Below are 16,982 nucleotides of genomic sequence, written 5' to 3'. Positions count from 1 at the left end.
TTTCTTTCACAAAACAAGTGGAGTTCATGTAGTAGCCATTTTGTTTTTTTCTGTTGATGCTAGAGACTAATGGAACCTGCTTCAGGAGAATTAAATGATCCAAATATTTCAAATAATTTCCTCAGAAATTGGAAGATGGTGTTGACATATCATGGTTGTGACACAGGAAATATTAACATTAGAATTAAAATATTCTAAAACTTTAGAGCCTGTGTGACATTGATGTACTCTGCAGAAGAGGACTGTGGCGAGGGGGTCCTTTAGAGTGACAGCTGCCCCTGATATTCCCTGATTTTATTACATTTTAATGAATGTCTGACGGTGTTGACAAAAAGTAAGGACACAACTTCGAAACTTTATTAAACACACACGTGCTTTGATATGAGATATTATTAAGTGTTGCTTTTTCAGCATTAAAAAAAAACTTTTTTATCCATTTTATAGCATATGAATGAATAAACCCTTCTCTGTGGACACACTGTTTTAGATGTAGTGAGAAGACAATAAGTGTCATAGATTTCACATAATAATGATAAAATTCAATTGAACGGAATAATTGTGTTAAACACATTCTGTTAATAAGCCCCATAACATTTACAGTTGAACATATTTTTTATTTTTAAAACTAATAGTAGTAATAATTGCTGGACATGTTTTGTCCCATGTCTCAAGAATGACTCCGGTGTTGCGTTTCAGTGTAAACGGACCAAAACGGAGACTCCGGAAAACGATGGCGTGGTTGCCCACATTCTCTCTGCGTGTCCTTGACGACCATGTAAACAATAACATAATGCTCGTTGCTGTACCCATAGTCGTATGTAAGTTGATTTCCCTTCCATTCCGCAGAAGTGTAAACAGGTCCTTAGCATGATCTTTCACTTCTCATGTGGGATCAATTTGTGTGACTGGATAATGTAGACCGCGCAGTCTTGATTCATCAGTAGGCGGCAGGGTTGCTCCTTCCAGGAAGGAAAGAGGAAGCGGGCGTTGTTGCTCCGGGAAAGGAAACGCTTTATGGATTAGTTTCGTAAACGTGTGTTTATTAGTGGATAGAACTGGCATCTTTTGTAGGACTATTTCTGTTATCAAAATGCCCATCTTCATTAACTTATATTACTAATCCCCAAGCGGAGACGTCTGAATTCAGCGTCTTGACTCTTTCCGTAGAACCACAGCGCTGCCAGTCCAGTTGTTTTCAAGTTGTTTCTGTAAAACCCGTTGTTTGGGAGACCATTTCTCCATCACGAATACGAATATAAACACACTTCGTTTTGTTGTAATCGTAGTTAAAGGCACCTTTTTAAAATGGCTCGGTGTTTCTATTTTACCACACTCATACTTTCAGTTTCATGTCAGTTGATACCTTTGTGTCACTCTTTCGAATGGGACGAGAAGTCTAGTCCACTTCAAAATGTGCGGTCCATCTTCACAAGTTTGTCCGAGGAAGCCCACAGTTGTCTGGTCTCTACATTCGGTGAAAAAAGAGTCGACCTGTCTCTCAAGGTGAGCTTACATTGTGAAAGATGTAGTCTACTAAGTTTATACTAAACTTGGCATTGTGTAATATAATGAACACTTGCTCTGTGAGAAAACAAATGGCAACCATACAAAACATTTGACAAGAATAAGCTTGTTAGGTTATAAAAACTATCATTCAGTGTAATATTTGTAACTCTCTGGTTGTCAAATATAAATATCGCACAGTTAATGTGAACTTGAGGAGCTTTCAAATGCCAGTGAATGGATCTTGACACCTGATGGAAGTTTAAAATGGCTAAGAAAAGTGAAGGTAGTTCTCATACCACTTGGTTTGCTAATTTTCTAATGCAGTGTAGCTTACTACATAATGGTGTTTTTGAAACGACTTTGTGCTGTAATATAAAGTTACTTTCTTTGGGAAAACATCATGATATTGTATTTGTTTATTCATGGCCATCAGCTTCTACAAAGTGGTGTGAAGTGGCTGTCAGATGCTGTGGCATCAGCCCTCAACGTGGTCATCCAGTACGTTACGGAAATCTTGGAGTCAGCAGGAATTGATGGTAAATGTACAGAACATCATACTTTGTTTCAATTTATTTAAACCAAAACACATTCTCCCATAAATGTTTTCATTCATGTTTTTATCCAGCCAAGCTACCTTTCCAAAAAGTCACTCCTGAGGGAGTGATTTTTGTTGCTAAGTGGGCCCTTCTGCTTGTTGTGGCCTACTGGATAATATCCTTCATCGTGCGTTTGGTGGTTAGAGCTGTAAGGCAAGCTCTCTGGCTGCTGAAGGTCATCTTTGCCATAGGCATGTTTGGATTGATTCTCAGCGACACTGGAGCCTCTGCTGAAACCACAGCGATGAGACTAGCAGGCCTGGCATGTGTTTGTGTCCTGTTAAGAATAGGTACAACATCTGCAAAGCCAGATGCGCAACTCGAGGACAAAATCAAGATGCTGGAGAGACGACTAAGAGAGATGGAGAAAAGCAAAATGGAATGATGGGGGAAAACTTAGCAGACCAGCATTTGTAAATTCAAGGATGGAGTCCAGCATGATATTGTGACTTGAAACCCTGCAATAGAACCACGTGCATTTTGTTTGTCTAAACTTGGAGGGTGCTTTAATATTCCAAGATTATTGATTCTCAAGTCTTGGGGTCCCATAGCACAACAGGATCTGGTATTCAAAGGGTTTAATTGTTAACAAAAGGACTGAATTAAATGTCCAAAAACCGTTTCTTCGGTCTTAAGGTACAGAGAACAGCAAAATGTCTTTACATTGCATTTACACAATCATGTTTTTGTTGCTTAGTACATTATTCAGTCATATGTCATATGATGAAAAGGGCAACAATACAAAATGTATTTAATCAAATTCATTATAATACATTTGCTGACAATGCCTTGTCAGATAAATGTCTCTTTAACAACAGACCACTGCATTTTTTCCAAAAAACTACATTTGTTGTTGCAAACAACTGAAAAAAAAAAAAATCTTTTTTTGTAACACCCAATTCCATATACCTTCAACTGGGTGAAACCAGTGGAATCTTTTGTGTTATGGTGACTTTACTGAAGCCTTACAGTTTGCATTGTCTGTTTTGATAAAATCCTGAAGAGGCTTGATTCTGATTATGTGCACACCTTAAAAATAACATGAATACTGATTACAATAATCGTGTTTATTGTCATTCTTCTTCTTATTATAGTTCAAAGTGTAACTACAAATTACATTTAGTTTGTCAGTAGTGCAACATATAACAAGATAAATGACATTGCCAGTTGGCACAAGATGTCAGACAAAAAAAATAGAACATGTAATGAGAATACAAAATAATATGAAGAGTAAATGCAGTCCCGGTGTATAAATTGAAGGCAGTTTTTTTATCTAAAAACAATGGTATTTGTCTCAATGTCCATTGTGATATGAAGGGAAGTTAAAATGAGGCATTAATATGAATTTTTGGTACAACAAAAATCCTAATATGTAACGTCAGTGTAATATTTTACACATATTATTCAAGTATAAATGTTTTGTTTGCAGCATTTGTTGTTGTTGTTTTTTCCAGCTAACAGCACTATGAAAATGCCCTACGCAAATGCAGATACTGCATGTTAGTTGAGAAAATTCCTTGAAACACTAAGTTAATACATTTAAATTCCCTAACATGCATTAATAGTAACATGCATTATACGTGTTTAACTTAATCCTATGTTTTTTTCATATATGAGTTTAAGAAAATAAAAAAATAACATTGTATATTTTAGTTTTCTCAGGTTAAAGGTTTTTGTTGTTGCCCAGCTCTACACCTCTCAAGAGACTGAGGCAAGGCAAAAAAAAAGTAAATAGAGTGACTATATATATACACACACACTACTGTCAATAATATATGCACATCCTACATCCTACAATAATAAAATAATGGCTTATTTGATGTAGTTCTACACAAAAGTGTAGCCTCTTCAGCCTGACTGAACGGAGAGATTAGATAAAGAGAAAATGGTGGCTCAGTGTCACTTTAAAAACGAAACTTCAGGACAAGCCATAACTAATGTGTGTTTATGGATACTGCTTGACCTTTTACGCAAATATACACATCTGCCAACAATGGGTGTGGCTGAAAGCCCATTCAGAGGGTGAATCCTTATTCATTTGTCCATATATCATGTGACAGATGATAATGCTGAAAATATGGAGGTAGTTTGTTGAAATATTAATGGTATCATTCAACAGCTTTTCTACTGCTACTGAAGAGCAGCAAGAGAATGATATTAAGAGGTAAGAAAAAAAGACAAGCTCTTTTTCACGGTAAAAGTGTGTTCACATGGTTTTGAGGTACTGTATGTAATATATAAAGGAGTTTAGTTGCTTTTTCTTCTTTTCAAATTTGAATATCCTTCTATTTTGGTTTAAGCTAGACTAAGTCCTGAAAGTTGTAGTTTTAATTTAGGTCATATTCGTTCTCAGGCCAAAAATGATTTCTCTTCTTTTTTAAGGTTTGGACTTTGTATGAATCTAATGAACAGCTAAGTGTTTGTTTCCATATCACTTGCAGGGATAATTCAGGATTTTGAAGTAACTACAGGAAGTTGTTGCCAGAAGGTTTTCCTTTGTTAATGTCAAACTGGACACCAGTGTCACCGGAGTTAAGGATATCCATGGAAATGCCGTTCATAACAGATGGTTGAGACTAGAAAAAAAGACAGGTAAGAGTTTGAGAGTTTTTCTCACATTCGTTTTTAACAATGTGGACCACAAAACCAGTCATAAGGGTCAATTCTTTGAAATTGAGATTTATAGGATAGGACAATATTTGGCTGAGATACAACCATTTGAAAATCTGGAATCTGAGTGTGCAAAAAAAAAAATCGAAATATTGAGAAAATCGCCTTTAATGTTGTCCAAATGAAGTTCTTAGCAATGCATATTACTAATCAAAAATTAAGTTTTGAAATATTTATTGTAGGAAATTTACAAAATATCTTCATGGAACATGATCTTTAGCTATTGCTACAAATATACCCATGCTACTTAAGACTGTTTTTGTGGTCCAGGGTCACATTTGTTTTAAACAATGTCAGTTAAAAGTACAGTTATAAACTATATTGTAAACAAAAGCAAACACTAAAATATGGCGCAAGAAAAAGTTTACTCACAGGCAGATGGTAATAGAACAAATTATACAATTAAACACTATCGTATAACCCCTTTAATGATTTAAGAGGCTGAGGAAAAAAGGGTAGACGTTACCCCAGGCTGAGGTGTGAGCAGTGGCGCAGTTGGCGGCAGTTCATTCGTATTCAACCCGGTGGGTCCAGGCCCAGGAGGAGCACTGTTCATTACTGGCGTATAGTTCTGAGGACACACAGTATCTTGTTAAAAAATTGCTAAATTGATTTGTGTGGATACTTTAATGCAAGCAACTTTGAAAGGCAGTAACAATGAACAATTATAAATGTAGTAATGTATAAAATAAATAGAAAAAAATAGAAAAGACAAATATTAGTAGAATTGCAGTTTTATGCAAATACACTTAAAGGGTAGTTCACCTAAAAATGAAAATACTGTCTTTATTTGCTCAAGTTGTTTCAAACCTGTATGAGTTTCTTTCTTCGGTTCAACACAAAAGAGTATTTTTACAGTTGACGGTGGCCATTGACTTCTATAGTATTCTTTTTCTATATTATGGAAGTCAGTGACTACTGTCAGTTGTTTGCTTACCAACATTGTTCAGAAAAGCTTCTTTTGTGTTGGACAGAACAAAGAAACTCATCCATGTTTGGAACAACTTGAGGGTGAGCAAATGACAGAATTTTACATTTTTGGACTAACTATTCCTTTAACTTTGTGTTGCCCCCTTCAGAGCAATTAATGCATTTGAATTTCTTTTTATACTTTACATATTTGCTAAAGCAAAAAATGTTGGTTGTACCACAGGTGCAGATGGGTTGTACTGGGGTGGAGGGGCATTCCATGGGGACGGCTGAGCCGGGGGAAGTCCAGGTCCAAAGTCAGGAGGATAGACAGGGTTTTGAGGCACATACTCAGGATAAAAGCCCTTAAAAAGAGAAAATGCACAAAATTGATTTTTACAGTTTAAATGTATATACTCTCTCTGCTGATTTATGTACTCACTGCTCTCCTTGCTATATATACACTACCAGTCAAAAGTTTTTGAACAGTAAGTTTTAATGTTTTTTTAAAAAGTATCTTCTGCTCACTAAGCCTGTATTTATTTGATCCAAAGTAAAGAAAAACAGTACATTTTAAAAATATTTGTATCATTAAAATAACTGTTTTCTATTTCAATATATTTTGAAATGTAATTTATTCCTGTGATTTCAAAGCTGAATTTGGAGCATCATTCCTCCAGTCACATGATCCTTCAAAAATTATAATATTTCTGATTCTAATATCCTAATATCCTGATTTGCTTTATATCCTGATTTATTATATGATAAAAAAAAGGTATTATATGATTTTCAGGTCTTTTTTATGAATAGAAAGTTCAGAAGAACAGCATTTATCTGAAATACAAATACAAACTTTTGTAGCATTATGTCTTTACCATCATTTTTGATCAATTTAAAGCATCCTTGAAAAAATGTACTCGACCTTTTTGTAAATATTGATAATTATAATAATAAATGTTTCTTGAACAGCAAATCAGCATATTAGAATGATTTCTGAAGGATCGTTCTGAAGACTGGAGTAATGATGCTTAAAATTTAGCTTCGATCACAGGAATAAACCACATTTTAAAATATATTCAAATAGAAAGCAGTTATTTTAAATAGTAAAAATATTGCACAATATTACAATATTAATTTTGTAATTAAGTTTTGCATGTATATCCTGGATACGGGTCAACCAGCTATAACCACACCACAATTCATGTTGGTCTCCTGTCAGTTGATCTCATATCTAGCACTTTACAGCAACTCATGCATGCAACAGTGTTCCAAAATCATGCTTGAATTAGCTTTTCAAATATGTCATTATTTTCCCATTCGGCTATCCTAGAGCTAATCAAGCAATTTGGAACTTGCTTAAAAATTTCAAAAGTTTTTGCTCTCTTAGGAGTGAATGTCTTGTGTTGTAACATTACTTATTTGTCACTTTGGATAGAAGAATCTGCTGTAAATCTCAGTGTATGTGAACTCACAGGGTTTGAAGGAACAGCAGGTGGTCCGCTTGGCTCTGTTGGATAGGGATAGTGAATCTGACCTTGACCTGGATGAGTCGGATAACCAGCAGTGTAGCCCTTTAGTCAAAAAAAGGAAATTAGGAAATTTACAAAGTATCTTTATGGAACATGACCTTTACCTTATATCGTAATGATTGTTGGCATAAAAACAAAATGATAATTTGACCCATGCAATGAAATTTTACCTGTGGTTCGGGGTTGTATATTATTATAATGTCACTCAGCAAGGTTCTTTCTGGTGTTTTTTTTTATTTTTTATTGTTACTTATTGATTTTGTTTGCCTTTTTTGTTTACAGGATAGAGAATGGACAGAAAAGTGCAGAGAGAAAGACAAACTCTTCACATTTATTTTACCTGGCCAGGGTCTCCAGGACCTACAGGAGCCACAGGATGAGTCACAGTGTCGCTGCAAGGTGTAGACACTGGTACGGCGTTGGGCTGCTCTGTGTGTGTGTCTGATTTAGTGGTCCGGCAACTTCTGCAGATTCTCTTTCTGCAGCAGAAGCAGATTCCACCAGGAATGGCAAGCAACAGCAGAGCTGTTAGACCATGATTAGGGTTATAGTCATGTTTATCTAAATAAATATATGAAGAGACGAGAGAAGAACAGGCATCAAGAGATGTAGAAATGCAGTTTATGAGTCCCTTATTTGTCCTGAACAGTTAAACCGCCTGCTGTTCTTCAGAAAAATCCTATGGGTCCCACAAATTGTTTGGTTTTTCAGCATTTTTGTGTATTTGTACCTTTTCCAATAATGACTATATGATTTTGAGATCCATCTTTTCACACTGAGGACAACTGAGGGATTCATACGCAACTATTACAGAAGGTTCAAATGCTCACTGATGCTTCAAAAGGAAAACAATGCATTATAAGCCAGGGGTGTAAACTTCTGAACAGAATGAGGATGTGTACATTTTTTTACTTATTTTGCCTAAATATCTTTTTTTTTTTGCATTTAGTACTGCCCTTCAGAAGCTACAGAAAATACTTATATGTTTCTCAGAGAACAAAAGAAGTTTTTTTTTAAGATCAGTACCCTGATCTTCAAGTTTTCACTCCCTTAATGCATTGTGTTTACTTCTGAAGCATCAGCATTTGAACCATCTGTAATAGTTGCATATGAGAACTTGTGGGACCTGAAGGATATTTGTGAAGAACAGCGGCCAGTTTAACAGTTCATCTCTTATGCTTATACAGTAATATTGTGAAACAATATTTAGAATTTAAAGTATTTACAAATATTAAACTATTTTCTATTTTAATAAATTGTAATATTTCATTTATTTTTTGACAGCAAAGCTAAATTCTCAGCAGCCATTACACAAATTCATTCTAATATGCTGATTTCTTATTATTATCATCACAAATGTGATACATTTTGTCAGCATTCTTTTATGAAGAAAGTTGGAACAGCATTTATTTGAAATAGAAATCTTTTGAAATGTTCTAAATGTCACTTTTGACCAATTTAACGCATCCTTGCTCAATAAAAGTATCAATTTATTTAAAAATATATATTTTCTTACCCACTAGTATCATTGTATTGTTTGAGACGAGTCTTCCTTTAAGATCAGTGAGCTCGTATCTGCCTACATCTGATACATTTACACTGAGAATCTGAATCATAGTGCTGGTCACTTTAAGCCGGTTGATGTAGTCTGGGTGATTCCGTCCCACAGCAATTCCTTGTTCCACCAGGTTGACAAATGAATAATTGCTGTAAAACTTAAGTGTGGCATCCCCCTGCTTGAGTCCTGACAGAGGTATGGTCAGAGTTTCACCTGCGATACGATCAATGATTCCTCTGTTTGCTGTAAAGAACAGAATGACACATACTGAAGATATGAGGACAGTCACAGAGATAATATTCTGAGAGAGAGGTTTAAATTACTACTCACTTTTGACCTTCACTATATAAGTGGTGATGGTTGAACCAAAGTGATTGTACACCGTGTAGGTTCCCTCATCGTCAAATGTAACATGTCTGATTCTGAATGTCCAGCCCTCAGATGCGCTGCTCACTTCGCCTTTACTGGCTTTACCTGGCCGGACACTTAAGGTTTTGTGTTCCCATACAGTATATTCTTCAGTCTCATCAGCACTAGCAAAGTCCAACTTCTTTGTCCTCTCAGGAAGTTCCAGATGTAACTGACCGCCATGGGTTACAATCTTCTGAGATACTGCAGAGACTGACACTGAGGAAGACATTTTCTTTAGAATGGCGAGTTGAGTTCTTTAGCAGTTAGCATTATGTGTAGGTGGCTTTTTTTATATCAACATGATTCAACTTGTCCTGTTTTTCTTGTTAACAGTATGGTTATTAAGCAAATGCTGTAATACCTGCACATATAGCAGTTGCAAGGAGGGTCCAAACACTCAGCATCTGTCTGAGAAAAGATCTATCAGTATTGCAGGAAATTAAAATATCAAATTTGTCTTAAACAGATTAAGGAATAAATCAACTGCCATATGCTTGCATTAATTTGAATTTTGGGTCATGTGAGCAATTAAAGCTCTGAAAACACTGGGTAAAAAAAGCCATTTGGGTTGATTTATAGGACTAGAATATAGGACAGAACACATGTTGGCATATACCTGCATTAATCAGAATTATTACACGGCTCTTTGGAATGCTTGATTCTGATTGGTCAGTTGAGACATTTGCAGGTTCGTTCTTTTCAAATAATCACCGCTCCAAAGTAATAACGCATAGCCGGTACTACTTGTATGTTTAAAATCCCTCCGTGCCAACAAAGATTACCGTTTGGCGCTATCTTGTGACAAACACTGGACAACCACAATTAACAATGGAAAATTTCGACATTACTCTATTTAAATTGTCTTACTAACGTACATAGTTTGAATGTTAGTCACGTGGTACTATATCGTTTCGCGGAAGGATAAAAATGTTAATTTAAAACAAATATGCCAATAAAAGGTTTCAAATTCATATTCATGTCCAGTTTTTTTCCTTATGTGGCAAGTAGCCGTGTAACAAGCAAGAGGACCTGGCTGCAGCCATACGGCGAGTGGAGCTCCACCGGAAATACGTCACCTCCACCCGCAAACCGGAAACACGTCACCTCCACTAAAATGAAAATGGCGTCGCGCACTTTATTTTATTTATTTTTTTATTATAGCCTATTAATTTAGCATCGCTATAATAGCGAGTTACAATGGGTTAACATATCATAACAAAACTACTTGTGAAATTTCAATGGATGGAAAACATTGTGGGAAACATTATTTTACTGTGATATGTACATGTTATTTTGTTTAAAATACAAATTGTGATTAAGATGTTTAATAAAATAACTTCTCATTTAATGTCCAGTGATATTATAGATCTACTGTTTTATTTACTGTTTTTACTGATTTAAAAAGTCTTCTTTGACTCTTTTAAGAATGTGTCCAAACCATTGAACTCAAAAGCTTTTAAAACTTTTAAAATTCTTGAGTCAGTTGTACATCTTTGAGGTGTCTTTTTCTTTCTTTCTTTCTTTCTTTCTTTCTTTCTTTCTTTCTTTCTTTCTTTCTTTCTTTCTTTCTTTCTTTCCCCTCCAATATGTGTAATATATTGTTGTTCTGTGAAGCTCTCATAACTGTATGTGATGCTGTCCTTTGTTTGTTACACCACAATGGTTATAGACACTCCAAAACGTATTATTAATGATATAAATAAATGTATATATAATTTTCTTTTTGGAAAAATAAACATCATTATTTGAATAAAAAAATATTTTTTAATCCACTTAATCAAGGTGGGCTAAATGTACTTGATTTTGAAATATCTAACACTATTTCTAAAATTAAATGGATAAAAAATGATGTTCGTTCAAAAGATAAATTATGGTATTATATCCCTAATAGTATGTTTGAAAAAGTAGGTGGTATTGAATTTCTCCTTAATTGTAACTTTAATATTTGCAAGCTTCCCATAAAACTTTCCAATTTTCACAGACAGGCATTATTATCATGGATAATGATATACAAACATAATTTTTCCCCTCACAAGTGCTTAATTTGGAATAATAAATACATTACACACCAAAATAAATCTCTTTTTTTTTTAGTTAATTGGTTTTTTGAAAAAATGTTTGGTTGGTTTCACAGCTGTTGAATTCTAATGGTCACGTGCTTACCTATGCAGAGTTCTTAAAAAATGTTCATTTCATATACCTGTAAAGGAGTATGTAATGGTAAGTAATGCCATTCCCTTAGAACTTAGAAAATTATTAGTAAATGAAATAGATAAAAATCCAAATGTTGATCTCTGTCTTAAATTGAAAGGTATAAATATAAAAGGAAAAAAATGTAATAACAATTATCTTAGAAAGATTTGCCAAATTTTTAGTGTTCCTTAAGCCATTGGTTTTTGGAGATATAAAATACAAATGTTGAATTGCAACTCAAAGAAAGGGCATTTAATTTTTTTATGAGTACAGTGCTGACTTCAAAATTTGGTATATTGTAAATTTACTCATATATGGAATGTTTTTCATTCATAAATGTAAATGGGCAGTGAAAAAAAACTAATTTTACTCATTTTAAAATAGAAATTGGCCATTATCTGTGTACATTAAAAGAAACAAATAATAGCAAAGCAAAAAAAAAAAAAAATTGGTTATGGATACTTGGTTATGGATATGTGATGTTACAGCTTTCTTTATTTTAATTTTAATTTTCTATTTTATGTTATGTTTTATGTACTATGTAATTGCCCTTGTATGTTCTTTTTTTTGTTTTGTTCTAAAAACTGAAAAAAAGATGCTGTCCGTATTTACATCTTCATTATTGTAATATTTAATTGTGCAATAAAAAAAAAATCTACTGTTTACTTTCTAAAATATATAATTATATACACATATCATTTGCCAAGGTAAACGTTTTAATTATGAAATGTACAGAAAATGTAAATATTAAGAACACGCATATGTAACTATAAATAATACAAAACGAAAAATTAAACAATAAGTTTTAAATATGCAATGTCTTAAAATTTTGCCCGGACCATCAAGGCGACCGCGTCATGCCCGGACCAATATGGTGTAACATACGTCGGAAGTGGAGGTGACGTATTTCCGTTCTTGAGTGGAGCTCCACTCTGCAGCCAGACCCTTCTCGTAACAAGCGGGATAGTCTCGTGTAGCCAGACCTTCAGACTGACGGCTGAAGGTCTGGTATTCATGGCAGCTTTCATTGGCCAAGGCCCGCCCATAAGGCCGTTTGACCGACATGTAAAACAACCAATCACAGTTCGTTTCATTCAGCGTCACGTTTCGGGGCGTAGAAATGCCCCCACAACAACAGACGGGCATGCAACAAGTCAGTCACTGAAATAACCAGCATTGAAAGTTAACGAAGAAGAGGGAGAACAAGCAGTAAGTCAGTAATTTGTACGCGAACGTCGCAAATGTGTATAACAACAACGGCGTCTGCATAAGCACCTTTTAGCAAAACTCGAGTAAATCAGTCTGCGCTTTGTTTCCCGGCGGACCGAAAATACACGCGACACTCGCGTGTTCCGGAAATCCGATCAAATTCAACTAATCAGATGACGACTTCGACATTCCTGAAGTGTTTCCAGTTAAGTGTACCATATGCATCAGACGTTTAGCCAACGTTCCGTGGACGTGACGGCTGAGGCTGAGACTACAAGCGGGATAATGTACAGGCAGTACTTATGCATTGTGTAAACACCTTGTTCTCCTGATGATTTTGTTTTTACTTGATATCAACCCTATGAAGCCTATGAATATGAATAACCATTATGAGCATTGAGAATAGCTGGATGGCTGAAACGTCGGCTCTTGCTCTATTAAAATTATTGATTCTTTTTGTTAAAGACTTTGTCTAGTTTTTTCAGAGTGCGAACCACCTACAGCTTTCTCCAAAATGAATTACAATTAAACACACTATTTTAAATTGCAATGATGTTTCAGAATATTAGTTTTTTTTCTGTATTTCAAATAAATCAACTAAATGCAGCCTTGATGAGCAAAAATGACTTCTTCAAAAAACTGATCCTTAACTTTTGAATGACAGTGTATATGAGTGTGTGTGTGTGTGTGTGTGTGTGTGTGTGTGTGTGTGTGTGTGTCAGATAGATACATAAATAGCTTTGCTTATTTTTTATATCACATAGCTTTAAAGTAACCTCTATTTTAATACCGGTTAATATTGACCACCCATATTGTAGAATTTGTAGAATAATATTAGCAGTACACAAAAGCACTTACAGTAGAAAGATATTTCCGTTTGTGTGTATAACATGGTAGCGCTGTGGTATTGTTGAAGTAGGCTACCTTGTACATAGCATTACATATTTATACAGAAATATGAAGGGTATGTTTCTTTCTCCATAGCCGTCACACTTGTTGACTAGCTGTTTTTTTCTGTTGATGTTAAATGAGATTTATACATCATCTGAAAGCTGAATAAATATGCGTTGATGTATGGTTTGTTAGGACAATATTTGGCTGAGATACGATTTGAAAATCTAATTTGAGGGTGCAAAATAATCAAAATATTGGGAAAATATGGCTAAGAAAAGTTCCTAGCAGTGCATATTACTAATCAAAAATTAGGTTTTGATATATTTATGCTAGGAAATAAACAAAATATCTTCATGGAACACGATCTTCAGTTAATATTCTAATGATAGTGTGTCTAGTGTGTCAGTAGGAAATATCAGTTTGCATTTCCAAACATTCATTTTGCCATTAATTGTACAAATCGAGAGAGATTTTTGTGCTCCACACAAAAGTTTGTCTGGAATCATGAAGAAACAGAACTGTCACACTACAGCAAAAGATAGAAATTACTGACTTAAAACCATTTATAGCTGCTGAAAATTCTAGTGAAGACTTTTGCACAGTGCTGTATATCAGCACTTTTTTTTATCAGGGAATGCCTAGTTAACATCATGACTGATACTGTGTTTTTATCATAAAATTATGAGAAATAACTGTTGCAGTGCTGCAAAACGAAAAACTTTTCAGCACAACAGGCTTCAATATAATCGTCAGAAAGCTGTCGACCACTTCACTTTATCGTGATCTGACAAAGTTCCGTTATAATCAAAGATTGTCTTATCAACATGGTGCCTACAGACTGGTTTTGACGCTACCACAAATACCCACTGAAGAGGCTGCCATGTCTGTGTAGCCATATATTCTTTAATTACAGTTTAAGCTCAGGGTGCTTTTGTTTGAAGGTTTTCACTGCATGAGAAAATGTACGTGTGACGTAAGCAAAGTGTAAATTGCGTGAGTCTCATGCTGTATGCGTGCCTGACATATTATCTCAAAAACAGATTGCCATTTGTGAAAGATAAGATTTAAGAAGTGTTAAACCACTTCAGGCAGTCCACAAAACTCATAACCTCTTCAAAATGCGCACAGACAGCATTCCTCTGTAAATTAGTCCCCCAACAGTTAAGTTGCAACAGCTTTATACGATCTTTAGGAAACGTTTAGGTACAGTACAGTTTTGTACACTAATCAAATGGGCTACACAGAGGATGTTTTTAGTGCACTGTCCACTCTAGAGAGTGGAACGCCCACACAAATGGCGACTAATGGTCTGCTTCTCTGAAGGGCGTTAGATTAAACGATTGGGCCAGATCCTCAATGACATCACTCGGCTACGCGCAAATGCGCACAGTAATTAGATTTAGTTATGCCGAGAAACCAAAAAAAATAAAATAAGAAAAAAAAAAAAACAGGTTGTAATTTAAATGAAACAGTGGCACTTACATAGGCTGCTCATGCGACAAAAATGTAAATGCAAATCTGTCTCTGCACTCCTAAGTGTTTGGTTTCAACGATGCTTGGAATAAAAAACATCGACCAAAAGCAGTTGAAAATGTTATTAACCACTATAACATATTGTTTTACTGTTTGATAGGCGCCTGAAAAAAAAAAACGTAGTGAAACTCATGCACCTCGTGCACGCGGATTAAAATTAGTGCCGTTATAAAGCAGGAGAAACGGCATGTATTGGAATTAAAACAACGCCGCTGGCAGAATACGACTTTTGTGTAAGGAAAACCAGCTTTAATTCGCGTGACGCCTGCGTTGGATTGATTTCACAATTTAAGTAAAGATACTGTTATACACGCAAAAAGAACAAAACATACTCACAGTTTCATCAATATGATGAGCTTCCGTTGTAAATGTAGGGTTTAACCGTGTATCAAAGCCGTAAATTATGTCGGTAGGAGTGTCTTGTGGGAGTATGGTAACGTTAGAGTTAAACTCAGCCCCTCTGCTGTCGTGCGGAGAAACCGCCCCGGGAACATTCCGCTTCTTTTGTCTTGATCAACTTGAATGAAAAGGACGATTAATGCTGTTGTGAGGACTGATCTGTGTGGGTTAAGTATTTGAAAGAAGAAAATATCGCAGAAAATATGCCAAATGTGGTCTGCTAATCCTCAGAAATATGACCCATGCCTTAAATGTCGAAGAGCAGAGAACCATAAATCCCTAACGTTAAATGTGTGGCATGTGATATACTGTCTGTTTTAGATCTGTTAAATGTTTTTTTCTGGTGAAAGGCTGATTGAGCTTTAGAATATTTTAGAATGTAGCCTATTATTATTATGTAGCCTAAATAGTTAGCCTAGTAGCCTTTCTTTAACACCCTGTCTTTAATACAACAATTTGATGTTGATTTATACATTTTAAAACAAATAGCCATCATACTACATAATTTTATTCGTCCAACTTAATTCATATTCCCAAATATAGAGGGGACTGAGACTGGACCATCTATTTATGTTAGTGCTCCAGCTTTCAGCTGTTCCTTCTATATTTTCTGTAACAGCTAGGAGTCTCCATTCATAGACAAGCCCTAACAGAGAACCACTCCAATTCAGGCTAGCAAGTCTGCATAAACAAACGCAACAGGATACATATGGAAGAGGCGTGGCTGAAAGACCCCTCCCATCCCAGCATGCATCTGTTTTTAAGCATAAATACTTTGTGGGAGGGATGCATAGGCCTTGTTAGAATACAAATGTAAGAATAAAAACATAAAATTAATGGTTAAAAAAAGGGTTTGCATAAGTTGTGTGATTATGTTAAGCATAAGTGATTACATTTCTAAGGATATTTCTATTATAGGTCTTGTCTTTATAAAGAATCCGGCTAAAGAGGTGTTGTATGAAAGCTGGTTTCTGCTACAGGATTACAAAAAGGTTATTGGTACTTTTTTTCCTCACAATTCTGACTTTTTATTTTTTTCCCCCAATTCTGAGTTTATATCTCACAGTTCTGACTCAGAATTGCAAGAAATGCAGAACTGGGAGATATGACAAGAAAATCTGTCAGAATTGTGAAATTTTTTATTCTGTGGCAAAACATGCAAATTTAGAACTTGGAGGGGAAAAGTAACTCAGAATTAAAAGAAACTTGGAATCATCCAGTCTGTCTGGAATGACATGAAGAATCAGAACAAACAGAGACTAAATCCAGAAGAACGTCTCGGGTTACGTATGTAACCTTAGTTCCCTGAGGGAACGAGACGCCGCGTCAGGAACGCTATGGGGGAACGCCATTGGCGGGCCGCACTCTGAACTGTGTATAACAACCAATGAAATGACGGGAGTGACGTCACAGGCGCGGTGACGTCATCGACCGGGAAGTATAAAACGCGTGCGTTTGAAGCCGGCGGCAGCTCTTTTTAGGAATGAAGCGAGCGCCGCAGGGTGCGGGAATTATGGTCCGAGACGCGGCGTCTCGTTCCCTCAGGGAACTAAGGTTACATACGTAACCCGAGAC

The 16,982-nt window shown here is 35.5% G+C and overlaps 2 protein-coding genes across 2 annotated transcripts; one reads left to right on the top strand and one right to left on the bottom strand.

Moving 5' to 3' along the window:
- The first annotated feature begins 516 nt into the window (after window positions 1–516).
- tmem109 (transmembrane protein 109) lies at window positions 517–3,000 on the top strand. Its single transcript, XM_073842379.1, has 3 exons — window positions 517–1,503; window positions 1,940–2,042; window positions 2,132–3,000. The coding sequence occupies exons 1-3, from the start codon at window positions 1,306–1,308 to the stop codon at window positions 2,485–2,487; spliced, it is 657 nt and encodes a 218-aa protein (XP_073698480.1). The 5' UTR covers window positions 517–1,305; the 3' UTR covers window positions 2,488–3,000.
- A 154-nt stretch (window positions 3,001–3,154) lies between these two features.
- On the bottom strand, window positions 3,155–15,443 carry LOC141336663 (uncharacterized). The gene is made up of 9 exons (XM_073842378.1): window positions 15,345–15,443; window positions 9,541–9,583; window positions 9,099–9,395; window positions 8,727–9,011; window positions 7,551–7,771; window positions 7,154–7,252; window positions 5,921–6,046; window positions 5,239–5,343; window positions 3,155–4,678 (listed from the first exon to the last, which is right to left on the bottom strand). The coding sequence occupies exons 2-9, from the start codon at window positions 9,581–9,583 to the stop codon at window positions 4,568–4,570; spliced, it is 1,287 nt and encodes a 428-aa protein (XP_073698479.1). The 5' UTR covers window positions 15,345–15,443; the 3' UTR covers window positions 3,155–4,567.
- Window positions 15,444–16,982: the final 1,539 nt, after the last annotated feature.

This window comes from Garra rufa, chromosome 6 (genome assembly GCF_049309525.1).
Source record: "Garra rufa chromosome 6, GarRuf1.0, whole genome shotgun sequence".
NCBI classification, from domain to species: domain Eukaryota; kingdom Metazoa; phylum Chordata; class Actinopteri; order Cypriniformes; family Cyprinidae; genus Garra; species Garra rufa.
The sequence above is the reverse complement of the archived record's forward strand: the minus strand, read 5'-3'. Positions and strand labels throughout refer to the sequence as shown.